The sequence below is a fragment of the Dermochelys coriacea genome, chromosome 11 (assembly GCF_009764565.3).
Source record: "Dermochelys coriacea isolate rDerCor1 chromosome 11, rDerCor1.pri.v4, whole genome shotgun sequence".
Classification (NCBI taxonomy): Eukaryota; Metazoa; Chordata; order Testudines; family Dermochelyidae; genus Dermochelys; species Dermochelys coriacea.
This window is the reverse complement of record NC_050078.2, coordinates 66,635,733-66,651,475: the sequence shown is the minus strand read 5'-3', so window position 1 is coordinate 66,651,475 and position 15,743 is coordinate 66,635,733. Positions and strand designations below refer to the sequence as shown.

Here is a 15,743-nt window from a genome sequence, read left to right as displayed (position 1 = left end):
CTTTTTGCACTTGACTTTGGTGCCCAACCTCCATAAGGGCCAGATCCTTATTCATGTGGAGTAGCACCATATTTCACGAGTGGCCTCATGGACATCTGTGAGGCTGCTGGCAAAGTAAGTTACTATTCAGTCTGTGGATGATCAGAATCTGCCCCTTAGGGAAGGTAGTGAAGGGGCAAGTGCCATCAACTATGTTTAAATTGTCTCATCCGCAAAGGAGAAAGCAAACAGCTGGGAAGAGACAGGGAAGAAGGAAGTACAAGTGAAATGAGCATAATGAATGAAAAGATACGTAAAGGCACAGAGAGGGCAAAGGCTGATACCTGGGAGACTCTGGTGGCTTCTGCTAAAAACTTCTTCATCTCTTCTTCTGTGAATACCACGTTCATTGCAGACCCGCTGAGAGAAAGGAGATCAAATAAAATGGAACAGGTCAGCTTCCTTTGTGGTTCAAAGCAGCCAAGCAAGGTAGACATCAGAGTACTCGCTCTCAGAATACCTGACTCTTACAGACTATCCAAGCATAGCCCTGACTCAAACCACTTGTTCCCCTTTTGGCTGGCAGAAAGGAGGAGTTGGTCTCCAAAGCAAATCTCTATTGTACTTACCCAACAAGCCAAGTGACCTCAAGAAAACACTGGAAGAAAACCACTGCTTGAGTGAAGAATCAAAAAAGAAGTGTGATTGTATAGCATAACTCTCTCCAAAGATCCCCCTTTCTGATACAATGTTTTAAAGGGTTTGCAAAACTCTTTTTATGTTCTAGGAGATGCCTATTCACTGCTTGCCATTCAGGACCAAGCCTCTCTTACCTCAGCTCACCACTAGCTTCTGATCTTTTTCCATGTGTGCATGTTAGCTATGAGTTCACTATCAAAAAGGATACTTCTAAACCGATTGCCTGCCACAATGTCACATGGAGCCAGAATTGCATAGGATGGTGATGTTTATGACAGCAGGAGAGCACCAAAAATGTGTTGTGCTTTGCTGAGAATTATTTCATTGGGTCCTTCCCCCAAATGCTTATCAGGGCATGAATACCTTATCTGACAAACATTTTCTTTGAAATCTCACCATCCATAGTATCAGGGATGGGAGACTGGAAGAAAGGGGAAGTTATTTGCCTCTCTTGCAAACAATTGCTTAAACGTTAAAGAACTGTAAAGTTGTTATGCTTGGGGTTTTTCTACGTTGCACGCCCAGTAATTCTCAACCTTCCCTTCACTTTAGTATATAATCCTCAAGGAAGTTTGGGGAAGAGGCATTTTAAGGCTATTTTGTAAAAAAATCCTTATTATTTGAGTTGCAATGCTGGATCTTAAAAGTCTGAGTTTTACCTAAAATAAATAGATAAAATTACCTCAATATTGGCAGTATTGTCTTGTTTTCTCCTATTCTTACTGGGTTAGATCCTCAGCTGCTGTAACTGGGATAGATTCATGGATTTCAATGGAGTTATTCTGATGTAAACCAGTTGAGGATCTGGCCCACTGTGTATAAGGCAAATACTGAAGTAATCTAAAGGTTAAATATTTTGTTTTCCAAGTCAATTGGCCAATCTTAAGAACCTTGATTGTATTTAATCGAGCAACTCAGGAATATAATCAAGGGAACAACAATATGTGCCAGTAGATTTTTTCTATATTGAATTTTTCCATGTCTATCCATTCTACTGTTGCTCTACACTAATATGAGTTGTGTGTGTGTGTGTGTGTGTACTACATGCACATACACATACATACATAAAAAGATACATGTGTGTGCATGTACCCCACCCAACCTAAGTTTCTCTAAAAATGTAAATTTACTCCAAAAAGTGTTATATTAGCAACTACGCTAATGGAAAAGTTCTACAGCATTTGATAGGGATGAAACCAATAGGATATACAGAATGTATTCAAAACCCCAGAGAATTTAACAAAGAATGACATCCTTTCTGTAGGATTTAACCATTCTACAGAATTTACCAGAGAATTCTATCCCAACTATAGATAGGATGGTGTAAGTTCTATACAAAGATCATCCTGTATTAAATTCTAAAGGACACTTCTATAAGTATACAGTGTACATGAAATCTCATTTTTTTAATAGAAAGGATTTTTTGTTCCATTCAAAGTGAATATTGTGCCTCTTCATCTTGATATTTATCTCTTATTATGAAAAGGAGTCCCATCTCCCATTCCATTCAGACTTGCACACTGTGCCCAGCAAACTACTTCTCTTTTTCTATCCACTCAGGAGTGAAGAAGCTCCTTTCAGCATTCACCTCCAAAGAGTGGTCACTCAGAACTTCTATGTGTGCTGACGCAACTTGTTTCAAAGTTTTGCTGTTGGAAACACTTGGTTTTGTAAAATATCTATTTAGAGACAAGCAGCTACCAAGGGACATAAAACATGACCATGCACAAATGAGCTTTTGCAAGCAAGAAGCTGCATCCCACAGGTGTTGATAGTATACAATGATAGGCTGTCATTTCTGGCAGGATACGTGTTCCCTTCCCCTTTTCCAGATGCCAAACCACTTTTTCCTCCACCATAAGGATAGACCCCACAGACTGCCCCAAAGGATCCACAGGAATATCAGATGGAATATCACAGAAAACTCTTGCTTTTGGCCCCCAGGCATAAAGAAAAGTATTAAAGCAAAGAGATGTTATTAGGACTGCGTCCTGCCTCTGATCCGTGCCCAAAGGGTTTAGTGTTTTTTGGATCCTTTTGTCATCCTAGCAGGTGCACTACTTGTTAAGCCTAAAAGCTCTATGATGCTCTCAGCACAGTGGTTTCTGTCTGTCTCCTGGAATGCTAGCCTACCTCTCACCTTTCTCAAAGAGGATTTGCAGATAGCACATGCAACTTGATTTGCACTGTCAGACAAGCTTTACCTCAAAACATAGGACGGTCTCAGCAAACATGGGTAGCCCACGGAGTTTGCAAATTCAACAGCATCTTTCTAAAGGGTTGGAGAGGAAAAAAACATATAGTGAATATTAAAAAAAAGAAAAGAAAAATACTTGCAATGTCAAATAGTAAAAACTCAGATATGAGTCTACAGCCTGCACCGAATTGCTGTTCTTTGGTTCTACTTCTGCAGATCTTCCCAATCTAACTCAGATACACGATTGTGAGAAAATATGATTGCATCCCACCATAGGCTGTGAAGAAGCCATCCAGATAAACTACAGGGCTGGATCCTCTGCTCTGCTTTGGATTCTTCATGTTGCTCCAGCGATGCAGCAATCCTTAAATGCTTTGGAGCTGCCATAGCATCTGCTATGTCACCCCTCCAGCTCTCAGTGAAGAGAGTTTGTCCAGGGAAAAGGGGCATTGTTGAGAAGTCCCTACTGTCTGGCAATCCTCAGTCGCTATAACAATATTTTGGGGGGGCATAGACAGCTCAGAGTAAGTTAGAGCAGCCCTGTGGTTGCTCTAATTAATGCCAGGGCCTCAGGATCAGGGACATATAAAGGTGGTTTAAAGTCACCTTCCCCTCTCATCTCCAACAACATCCTCCCATCTTCCACGGGCCACTGTTTGGCCAGACCAGAAGACCAGGGCTGCAATATAAGAATTCATCCAAATGCACAGCAGAAAGTGGGAGTGAAGCAGTTCACAAATGTTGGCTGTATGGTGCTTACTGAATCCAGATGCAATGACCACTAAAGCACTCGAAAGTAACCTGTAAGCTATGCCACTCGAGGAGAAAGTCCTAAAAAACCCGGCCCTTGCATTCTCCCTGTCCCAACGTACCAAAGTGCTAACGGCCTTCCAGGGTGCCTGAGCCACATTCAGCTCATCCAGAACAGCTGAGAATACGGAGCGGTCTTCTGCTCGGTCAATCTGCATAGGGTTAGTGCCCATGATCTTAACTCCGTTCTTGTACAATGGCACTGCCAGGTTATTGGGGATTTGCCCTCCGACAGAGATAATGCAGCCAGCACATTCCTGAGGGCAGAGAGAGGGAAAGGGTGGTCAGAGATAAAGCCATTTAACCATTTGTCACCTGTTGATATTTAAGGTCCATTAAGATGTTACTTTACAATCTGCCTGCGCAAGGGGCTGTGCGTATCCTGGCTGATCCAGGAGCATCCCAGGAAGCAAACTACGATTCAGAGTGCCTCTTGCTAACATGAGTTCAAATCCTAGTGAAGACAAGGTGGTTCGTAGCTTTTAGATGTGTTAGCAGGTCAAGGCAAAGACTATGGTGGAGCTGAGGAGTTAACTTAACCTGCTCGCTCATATTAAAACTACAAACTGCCTTGTCTTCACTAGAATTTAACCTCATGTTAGTTACCATGTCTTAGCTAACACGGAGATAAGAATATGCCATTTTTCCTCATGAAGACAAGCACAGAGTCACAGTCTGCTCTGAGGAAGAAGTAAACAGTGTCATCGCTACACCTGGAACAGTTTATATAATAAGAAGATAAGAACATATATGGTCAGACCAAAGGTCCATCTACCCCGGTATTCTGTCTTCTGACAACAGCCAGAACCAGAAGCTTCAGAGGGAATGAACAGAACCGGGCCATTATCAAATGACACATCCCCTGTCATCCAGTCCCAGCTTTTGGCAGTCAGAGGCTAAGGGACACCCAGAGCATGGGGTTGTGTCCCTGACCATCATGGCTAAAAGCCATCGATGGACCTATCCTCCATGAACTTATCTAATTCTTCTTTGAACCCTGTTATACTTTTGACCTCCACGACATTCCCTGGCAAAGAGTTCCACAGGTTCACTGCGTGTTATGTGAAGAAATACTTCCTTATGTTTGTTTTAAACCTGCTGCCTATTACTTCCATTGGGTGACCCTTAGTTCTTATGTTATGTGAACGAGTAAATCACACTTCCCTATTCACTTTCCTCCACATCATTCATGATTTTATAGAGCTCTCTCATACCCCTCTTCGTTGTCTCTTTTCTATGCTGAACAGCCCCAGTCTATTTAACCTCTCCCCATATGGAAGCTGTTTCATACCCCTAATCATTTTTGTTGCCTTTCTCTGTATCTTTTCCACTTCTGATATATCTTTTTTGAGATGGTGAGACCAGAATATCACGCAGGAGTCAAGGTGAAAGCCCCTGAACCCCTCTCCCCGGGCCCGTCACGGCCCTACCCCCTCTCCATATCCCCCCCGCACCCACTGCTCTTCTACCGCAGCTGCACATAGCTCAGCTGTGCAGCCCACCCTGCCTGCCTGCTGCTGCGGTCCTAGTGCCAGGGAGCCTGCTCAAGCCGGGGTCACAGGATCAGCGATCTTGCCTCCTGCCAATGTTGCTGGGCCGGATCCTGCTACGGAGGCTGATGCCGTTGGGCCCGATCATGCACCACCCCATTTTTGCACATACCCACCCACCAGCTCTGCATCTGAGACAGGTGCCCCTCCCGCCCTGTCCTAGTTATTGCCCTGAGGATGTCACATGGGCCGCAGCTGGATGCGGATTGGGCTGCAAGTGGCCGCTGGCTGCAGGTTGAGCAGCAGGGATCTAGCCTCTCTTATAAGTGCTAGCGGCATGCTCATTGCTTGACAACACAAATGATAATACATTCTATCTAACTAGACAGTAGAATCAATCAAATGATCTGATTTGGTTAAATTATTCGGATAAATTTAGCCTTTTTCCCCCCCATTCACAAATTATTAGTGAATGTAAGCCTAACTTAAAGCTGTTTACACTGTCAGAGTTTTGTAAAGAGGTTCAGCATTAAGGAGACTCAGGCCCAAAATATGGCTGAATTCACAAGTGTTTAGAATCAAGTGAGCATTTGCAAACACTACTTTGCAATATTTGACCCCCTCTATCAGTCAGAGAGAACCAATCAAACACACAAGACACAGGATGATCCGGAGGTTGGCTCTGTCTTTGAGAGTATCAAATCTGTTTTAATTGGCGAGTGCATTTTTACTGACATGAGTGAGCGTTGACAGGCTTTGCTGAAGAGCTACGTTTTAATGAGGGCTTTAAAGGAAAAGAGGATGGAAGCCTTGTATGCCCAGTGTGGAAGGGACTCTGAAAACAAATAGGTAATAAAATGCCAGGGGAATTTTAATAATACAAACCCTGCTTATCTTTGCTTAATTTCAATGTGGTTATTTCCTCCTCTGATATAGATTCATTATATAACAACTTTACACAGCACCTTTCATCTCAAAGGGCAGGAGAGCTTTTTACAATCTGCGTGCAGAAATATACAAACTATATACAGAGATCACATCATCCATTTCTGACATGCAGCCATTTCTGGGATCAAAGTCTTTTGAAACCAATACACACAAATTTAAGACGGAGTGAAACCCAGCTCAAGGGAGAGTTAGGTAGAAAAGATGTAATTATCTAACTTGAAGTTTCACCAAGCCACTGGAGCTGATCACCCCCACGCTTATGAAAAGTCCCATGGGATGTGTAATGTCCAGCAGTGATAAGGTCCTTGGTTATATATCTCATCCAAAAGAGAGCACCTCCAGCTTCCCAGCAGTTCCTTACCATCACCCTATGGCACTGGATCGATATTTCCCCTTTTCATCACCCAGTCAAACCATGCTTACACTGCATGTTCAAAACACATGTTCATTAATCCTAAATTTGTTTTAATATCTAGCCTTCCATCAAACATTCTCGCTTTTGCTTCTTTTCTGTCTCTCTGTACAACAGCCTCAGGCCATGCCTATGCCAGCATGTACTATGCAGCAAGTTGGGCTATAAATCTACAGCACTTCAGCATGCCGCGCGCTAGGTGGCCATGGGGACTCTGCTGATGCACACTAAAAGTTTCCTGGTGCGCACTGAGGTAGTGGGCATCAGCAGGGTCCATATGCACATTTAGTGTGTGGCATGCTGGAGCACAGTAGATTTACACCACAGCTTGCCTTGCATAAGTGCTCATGTAGATATGCTCTCACTCAGCATATCTCCATTTGCGGCTAGTGGACTGGCATACACAACTCATCTATAAAAACACAACATTGCAATACTATATATTGGAGATGGTATCTTGAACTCCAACCCCAGGAGTGGTGGAGAAGATGGGCTGCCCAAGCAGATAGCAGAGGTCATAGGAGTTCCACCCCCAGAAGAAGCATAGGCTGGGAGTTAACCCTCAGTGATAAGCCACTGAGAATACTGTTGTATTTTACAAGGGCTACGCTCACTAAAAGAATATTGCACTGACCAGCTAAGAATAACACTGTACTGCAGACCAACACGAGTGAAGGACAATGGGCTTTATTACATACCAATTTATCATCAGTGATATTTTAATTCTAAAGTGAACCGAATAACAACTTGGATAGTACTTATTTTAAAGGTATGCAGTCATTCCATAATTTCATGAAGATTTTATCCCATTTATCATAAAATCTCTCTTTTCATTTCCCCCTTGTTTTTATGCCATTAGTAACAGAGATGGGATTTCTTTTTCACAGAGCTTGAAAACAAATTTAGACCATTAAAATTATACCAAGAGCCTTTAGTTTTGAGAATTGCTTTGGAATAATCCTGGGAGCTTGATAAAGGATAGGAAGAGACCCTGAAACAGCCAGGTATTAAAAAGTAGCAGCAGCTCTGCTGGGAACAAGAACCCAATAAATCTGGCAACAGGAATTTTTTTTAATATCTAAATCATCTAACATCTAAATTTTCAATAGAAAATCCCATACGTTCATGGTAAATTACAATACTCCAAACAGTAACTGTTAGGGTATGTCATGGGGTGTGACTGCAGGTCCTGGAGACATATCTGAGCTCGCTTTAATCTAGCTTGCTCGGGGACTGGAGCAGCAAAGCTGTGGTAGCACAGACGCCAGAACTTGGACAAGCCCACCTGGAACTTGCATGGCTGGCACACACTGAAATGCACACTGCCACAGCTTCACTGCCCTGTGGCTGCAAGGTTGACACTCCGTTAGTCCTACAGTGCTCTCTCACTCTCATCCCTTGCTTTAGTTTAACAGAAAGAGTGTGTGTGGCAGAGTTCAGAGTTGTGTCCAAAGACTATAAGCAGCCCATCTTCTCCACCGCTCCTGGGGTTGGAGTCCAAGATACCATCCCCAATATGTAGTATTGCAATGTTGTGTTTTTATAGATGAGTTATGTATGCCAGTCCACTAGCCGCAAATGGAGATATGCTGAGTGAGAGCATATCTACATGAGCACTTACGCAAGGCAAGCTGTGGTGTAAATCTACTGTGCTTCAGCATGCCACACACTAAATGTGCGTATGGACCCCGCTGATGCCTACTACCGCAGGACTTAAACCCAGGCTGCAGAGCTACCAGGCAACCAACCTCCCCACGCTACTGCGTGGCAGCAGCTGTAACCTCGCCTTTCCATGCGACTCCCAATCCACAGAGGTTGCATGCCATGGGAAGTTTTCCCTCTTGTGATATGACTGAGTGATCCTTGGCTGACTGAGTGATCTGGCTCCTTGATCCAAAGAAGACCACAGAAGTGTCCAGGCAACAATGCAGATCTCTAGCTAGCTGCCACAACTGCCCTGCTTCTCTGTTTCCAAGCTCCCAGTACTGACCTGGGCTCTGACTTGCATTCTGACTCCTGATCAACCCCTAAAACCCCAACATGGCCCCTGATAGCTGGTATTGACCCCCAGCCTGATCCCTGACTCTGTCTCCAGCTCTGACCCTCAGCTTGACTCCTGGCTCCAACTCTGGCTTGATCCTCAGCTTGACTCTTGACGCTGATACTGGCTCTGACCCTTGGCTACAGGTCCTGGCTCCCAAGCTTCTGCCACTAGTCCTGCATACCCTTTGCCCAGGGTCCTGGCAGAAGTTAATGGGGCTATTTCTGTGTTTAAAGTTAACTACGAGGGTGGGTATTTGCAGGGTCAGTTAGGTTTAGTGTTGCAAAATTGCTCCCTCGCTTTTATTTAATCTTTCCTCAAGCACTGACTTTAATGGGCATTTGCGAGCATTTGGCCCATCGCTTTTTGAAATAATATAATGTAGCAAGTGGTATATGTTAAACCATGCTTTACAGGAGACCTGAGTTCTATTCTACTGTCTGTCACTACCCTGTTGGGAGATGATGGGAAAGGTACTTCATCACTCTGTGCCTCAATTTCCCCATCTGTAAAATGGGGTTAATGACTCTTTCCTCCTTTGTGAAGAATGTCGAGGTCTACTGAGGAAAAGCAACTAGTTAAGAGCGAAGGATCAATCATCATCACTGCTAGGATATGTTCAATAACATAATCCAGCATTTGCCTAATAACCCGAATGGTTTTAACATCTCCCTAGTAGACATCAAAAAGCCCATGTTGATACTGCACGGAACCCAATCTAAAGTCTGTACAGTAGACTCTAAACCAGCAAGCAATTTAAAATGTGTAGAGACAATTATACAGAGCAAATGAGGGTTACCCAGCTGGATACTTCAGCATCATGCTCTAGAGGTGCCCTTCGGGGTCCGACTTAAACACATGAAAGAAATAAGTCTAATAAGTAAATCCTTTACCTACCCCATTTTAACTGCTTCTCACATCTCCCCAAAATCCATTAATCCCTCTTTCACTTAATTACAGTCACTTCATTAGGACGAAGTAAACAGGGTAACAACCGAATAATGAAGGAAATATAGTAACAACTGAATAATGAAGTCAGAGCAGTGAAGCGGTCTGAGTTTTACACAATACATCCAGCCCCACCTCATACTTCGGTTCAGACTCCAGCTTCAACACCAGGTGCCACAGAAAGTCCCAGACCATGCAGGGACACACACTACACCTGTCAGCGTAACCCAGGTCAGAATCTGGACCAAGAAGTATAAATTCAGATCCAAAAAGAACTATCCTGTTGGGGGGAATTTACAGATAAACCAGATTTCAATATAAATCCATTATTCTCTTCATGTGCATTTTCTTACCTTAGTTGCTAATTACCAAAGCTATTTGTGTTTAAATGAACATTTTCTCCATCATCACCTTCTCTTTGATCCTGCTGTTAATATGTGCTGTGTTTCATCAGCATTATTTCTCTGACAGCTGTCAGACTAATTTTCCCCACACTCAAGGTTCAGAGCTTCAGTTTTGGTTAAGCAACTGAGTTTAGATGCTTATTTAGATGAACCACATGCAAACTTTTCAAGTGAGCAGAACTGGGCTGACAGTCTGACGAACAGAATCACAATTTGCAACAGTCTATCCAGAATCTGTGCTTTTCAACTACTTTCTGTGTTTTTACCAAAACCTTATAGGAAGTAGAAAGGAGCGAGAAGGTAAATGGATCTGTCCATGCCAGGAAAAGCCATTCTGAAGATGGACACAGATTGCATTTTCAAGAATGGCTTCCAAGAACAAGTAAACAGCATTATAGGTCTGATTGGCTTTTTTCTTGTTTTTAATGTTGTACCATCAGAAAATGGCCAAGCTACAATAATATCCTTAGAAACCTGCTTCCATTTGCAAAACAACAATTGAGATCAACTTGTTACATATTGAAAAGAGAGTCAGGAAAATGTCAAAATAAACCACAGCCATCGCATAGGCTGGGGTTCGCAAAGTTGCTTAAGGGAGTTAGGCAGCCAACTCCCACCAAATTTCAACAAGGCTTCAGTGCATAATTCCCCTAGACTCGTTTGAAAATCTCAACCACGAAGTCCACATCTGTGGAATACAAACACTATGCCAGTGGCTCTCAAGCTTTTCCATACTGGGACTGAGACCTTTTCCAGACCTCCATCCCGCCAAATCCCTCCCCCATCTAGTCATGACCCCTCTGCAAAATGGACTCCCTCCTCTCTCTTTAGTAATATGGGAAGGGCAGGGTGGTTGCAACCTCCCGACACATGTTTGTGACTCCCCAGTTAGGAACCCCTGCACTACATTATTGGCCCAACTCTCACTGCACACACAACTGTCATTTGCATTCCCTCCTTCCTCATGTCCTGCCTGCCTGCCACCCACCAGCCCCACCTTTGGAAATCATCCAGCATGTAACCACTACACTATAAGGTCTGACCCTGAAAGCACTTCAGTTCACTTTAGCTTTATGTATGTGAGTCGTTCCACATGCTTCAAGTTAAGCATGTGCCTAAATGCTTGCAGATTTGGGAACTAAGACTCAGAACTGCAAAAGCAGAAAAATTTGGGCAATAAATGACTGTGCAACAAAATTAAATCTGCTTGTAAATATTGCACCATATGTCACCTTTGCAAAATCACTTAATATTTATTTAGCATTATCGAACAGTCTTCTAGGAACAGCAACGGTGCGCAAAATGGGTCTAAAAGCACCCCAGCCTAAGCAACCAGGGAGATGAATGTTGAGAAGTTTGGTCTGCTTTAGGGGCTTTTTGTTGTTGCTGCTTAGATTTTTTTTCCTTTACCTCATGTTGGTAGATGTCCAGGATCCTCTCCAATGACAGCTCCTCGAAGTACAGTCTGTCACATTCATCAAAATCTGTGCTCACCGTCTCCGGGTTGCAATTCACCACAGCAGTCTTGTAGCCCAGCTGACGCAGCGTGCGGATGCTGGAGACAGCACACCAATCAAACTCCACACTACTGCCTGTCAGGAGGAAGAACAAGAAGAGTAAGAGGGAGAAGGAAGCAGTAACAGCAGGGAGCACAGACAAACACTTATGGCAGCCACGCTTAAAGGAAAAGAACAAAAGAACTTGTCAGGTTAGGCCAAGAAATCTAACTGCCCTTGCATGGTAAGGGTACGAGCCCTTAAATATAGGTTCTCAAGTGTAACATGTGCATTGGCTCAGCTGCTCAGGGAAGACAGGCCTCCATCATGTCCGTCTGACAGCATGCATGCAGGTATACTTGTCCATCTTAACTGGCCAACTGCTGCTGCTTTCCAATACACGGACTTTCTCTGGAGAGCCTTTAAGCCAAGAGGCATAAGCTAGGAAGTGCCTATCTTCACTAGACAGTATTTGTTGTGATTTATCATTTATTCCATAAAGTACAGAAGTACTATAAAGAGGAGGAAAAGCTTGTATCTACAAAGATACTGTTTGAAAGAAAAAGCAAAATGATAAGGAGAGTGTGTGTTTGTTTCTTCCCCCCCTAGGTCAATGGTTTGCAACCTTTTTTCCATGTGCGGACCCCTGACAAATTTCTAATGGAGATGAGGACCCCTTTGGAAATCTTAAACGTAGTCTGCAGACCCCCAGGGGTCCACGGACCACAGGGTGAAAAGCACGAGTCTAGTGAGCAGAACACTTTTAGTTTACATGTTGTTTAGTTAACAGACAGTAGGTCTGATTTTCCATTGGCTTGCACGTCATGTAGTCAAATTAGAATGGGAACATTTTACAGCAGGGGTGGGCAAACTTTTTGGGCCAAGGCCCACATCTGGGTATGGAAATTCCATGGCGGGCCATGAACGGTCACAAAATTGGGGGTTGGGGTCTGGGAGGGGGTGAGGGCTCTGGCTGGGGGTGCAGGCTCTAGGGGGGGCCCAAATGAGGAGTTCAGGGTACGGGAGGGGACTCCAGGCTGGGGCAGGGGGTTGGGGTGCAAGGTGCGGTGAGGGCTCTGGCTGGGGCAGGGGGTTGGGGTGCAGGGTGGAGTGAGGGCTCTGGCTGGGGGTGTGGGCTCTGGGGTGGGACTGGGGATGAGGGGCAGTGGGTGCAGGAGAGTGCTTCAGGCTGGGACTGAGGGGTTTGCAGGGCAGGAGGGGGATCAGGGCTGAGGCAGGAGGTTGGTGTGCAGAAGGGACTCAGGAGTGCAGGCTCCGTGCGGCGCTTACCTCAAGCAGCTCCCAGAAGCAGCGGCAGTTCCCCCTGCAGCTCCTATGTGGTGGCGCAGCCAGGCGGCTCTGCGCGCTGCCCTGTCCACAGGCACCATCCCTGCAGCTCTCATTGACTGCAGTTCCTGGCCAATGGGAGCTGCAGGGACGGCGCTCGGGGTGGGGGCAGCTTGCAGAGCCCCTTGGCTGTCCCTATGTGTAGGAGCTGGAGCGGGGGGACATGCAACTGCTTCCAGGAGCCTCGTGGACCAGGACAAGCCCCTGACCCTGCTCCTTGGTGGGAGCTCGAGGGCCGGATTAAAACATCTGGTGGGCCAGATGTGGCCTCTGGGCTGTAGTTTGCCCACCCCTGTTTTACAGCAATTCTGCCCTATGGTGTTAACGACTAAATAAGACGCAGGTCAATGAAGAAGCATGCCTGTGGTGTCCGGTGGCTAGTATTACATACATTTCTGAGCTACAATGTGTAAGTGGCTCATCATAAACAGAGAACGATGTGTCTTCAAATTCAAGGAACATCATTAGATTGGTATGCTTATGATCTATTCAAAAAGAGCTTGAACTCAACCTGAGTTACATGATCGTTAACTATCTGTATGGTTATTTTATATGTAATTGTGTTACAAGTTTTGTACGAAATTCAAACAGCACAGAATTGCTCTTTCCATAATATCTAGTAACATACGGTTCACTCACTGACGGACACACAATTAAATTTCCACTTTCCTCTCAAGCTAGAATCTTGAGTGAACTGCATGTTTCATTCATTCATTGTGGGCTGTTGAGTATAGAAAAAAATCCCCAAATTGGAACTGGACCTTTCCAACAGAGGTCACCGAAACGTCATCAGCCATTTTAATTGAATTTCAATTATTCAAGTGTCCTTACATTTACAGGAAGCCCAATTTTGAGACATGAATTTTATTTGTGGTCAGCATTTCAGAGTATTGGATTTAAACCTGGAAAATCGCAGAATGTGTGCAAGTATATTCCAGGCACATCCAGAAATTGCAATGTCCAGCTGCAGAGGGCCTGCAACCAATTAGTAATACTGATAATCACCCGTGAAGAGATACACTAGTGTAAGCAGACAGTCAATGTATTTGTGCCATTTTACATCATATCTTAATTTGGCTACTTATATTTATCAAAATGACAACAAGACAAACAGAAGTTTAGGAGCATGGGGCACTGTTTAAAAACACACTATACAACCTAGTCGTTTCTAATTACTCTTGACTTGTGCATGTTGTCACAATTATCTTGCACAGAACAGGTCCACAGTTTCTAAACAGAAAGCTTTTTCTCATCAAAAATGGCCTTTATTTTAAAACAAACTTCCTGTGTCAAATCATTGGCATTATCAATATTTTGTTTTTTCACAAAATTTTCTGAGAAATGTTTCCCAATATTTTAATACAAAAATGTACTGAGATCATTATCGACATTTCTGGTTTACCTAGAAACCAGCTGTTGAGAAAAAATGTGGGTTTGGGGAACATTTTTTAATGATTTTTACAAAAGTTTTGATTTGAAATTTCGATTTCAAATATTATAGAAATGTTTGTGAAAGAAACAGGAGATTGATCCATTTTGAATCAAGAGAAATGGAAACAATTCTGAAATTTTCATAAACATGCTCTTCCCATTTTTGACCAGTTCTAGTACTGCAAATATAAGTATGTGGAGAAAGCTAGATGGACCTCACTGAATTACAGCTTCTCTTTGATTTTACGAGAGATAGCACATGAAACTACAAAACTGCCTTCCAAGGATTAGTGAAGAAGAAACTACCACCTCAGTCATTGCACTGTGAAAAGGTATTCAAAAGTGCAAGTAATCAGTCCCTGCATCCCATGCTTTAAGCTTTTCTTTGCTTTTACTGGAGATAATCATGCTTTTTTCTAAATGACAAAACATACAGGATCAAGGTCAGGGCCATGCTCTTTATCCAAAATAATAACTAGTTCTAGGTGAATACTGCAAAATAGTTTCCTCAAATATTTGCTTAAATTGTTCAACAACATTGCAGCCCTTTGTGTTTACTTTCTGCTAATATGTTTACTGGCAGGAATGCTCACAGATACAGCAAATAAAAGGGAATACTCCTGGAGAATTAATTCTGATTTCATTCATCTGAATATTCACATCGTAAACCTGATCTGAAGAGCTATGATCCTCGAATCAGAGACCTGAAACATACCATGTGACTTGCATGTCCGAACAAAACTAATCAACATAGTCTGAATTTCAGATATTGACAGCTTTCAGCAAACTTCTTGTGAATGACTTATAGACCAAACATTGCACAGCAAATATTTCTGAATAGTGAATAAATGCTAATAATTGCAAGCTGTTCGGGGACAATGCATCAACAGAAGAAACGGTGAAAATTACCAAATTACTCACTGCAAGCTATTGGCCCAGCTCAAAGAATTACAAAAAAACAAGTATTTTTCTATAATTATCACAGTGGTCTACTGAAACAGCACACTTAATCCTCCAAACAAAAAGGGGCTGAACACAACCATATACTATCAACATAAATAAGGATTTATCAGCTGGCACACGTGCATTCAAACTATCCTAGGTGTAATAGCAATGAATTTGGATACAAGATACTAAATTCCAAGAGCCTTAATGTTAGCTGCAAATAAGAAATAAAAAACATCTCCATGGAAATCATCAATAGGTGTTATGATCTGGTTACAGCTGAACAATAACAAGAAGGCTCCTTTTTTATTTCCAGAGCATGAAATGAAGTCCTCAAGCAAATGGAAAAGGCAAGCTCTGTATTTGGAATTCACATTCTATATACTGTGTCCTTGCAGGTTTTGTTACCATGTGAAAAGAGTATCAAATGAACCACAAGAATTCCCAGGATGGCTTTAGGGTGGAAGGAGGACAGTTTTACCTATGTGATACGGTCCACAGCCCAACACCATCATTCCATGGTCATCAAATTTTACATCATTCTCCTAAGGAAGAAGGGAGAGAAGTCATGAGGAGCTATACCCAGCAGCCCTTAC

The 15,743-nt window shown here is 43.3% G+C and overlaps 1 protein-coding gene across 3 annotated transcripts in view; it reads right to left on the bottom strand.

Moving 5' to 3' along the window:
- Nucleotides 1–15,743, bottom strand: part of CPS1 (carbamoyl-phosphate synthase 1) — a 131,565-nt gene that overhangs the window by 26,109 nt on the left and 89,713 nt on the right. For all 3 annotated transcript variants that reach the window (XM_043505694.1, XM_038421643.2, XM_043505693.1), the window contains exons 25-29: nt 15,629–15,692; nt 11,339–11,520; nt 3,748–3,942; nt 2,883–2,950; nt 324–399 (exon numbers count right to left, since the gene is read on the bottom strand). In XM_043505694.1, the coding sequence (XP_043361629.1) occupies nt 324–399; nt 2,883–2,950; nt 3,748–3,942; nt 11,339–11,520; nt 15,629–15,692 (585 nt within the window). The remainder of the gene's footprint in view (nt 1–323; nt 400–2,882; nt 2,951–3,747; nt 3,943–11,338; nt 11,521–15,628; nt 15,693–15,743) is intronic.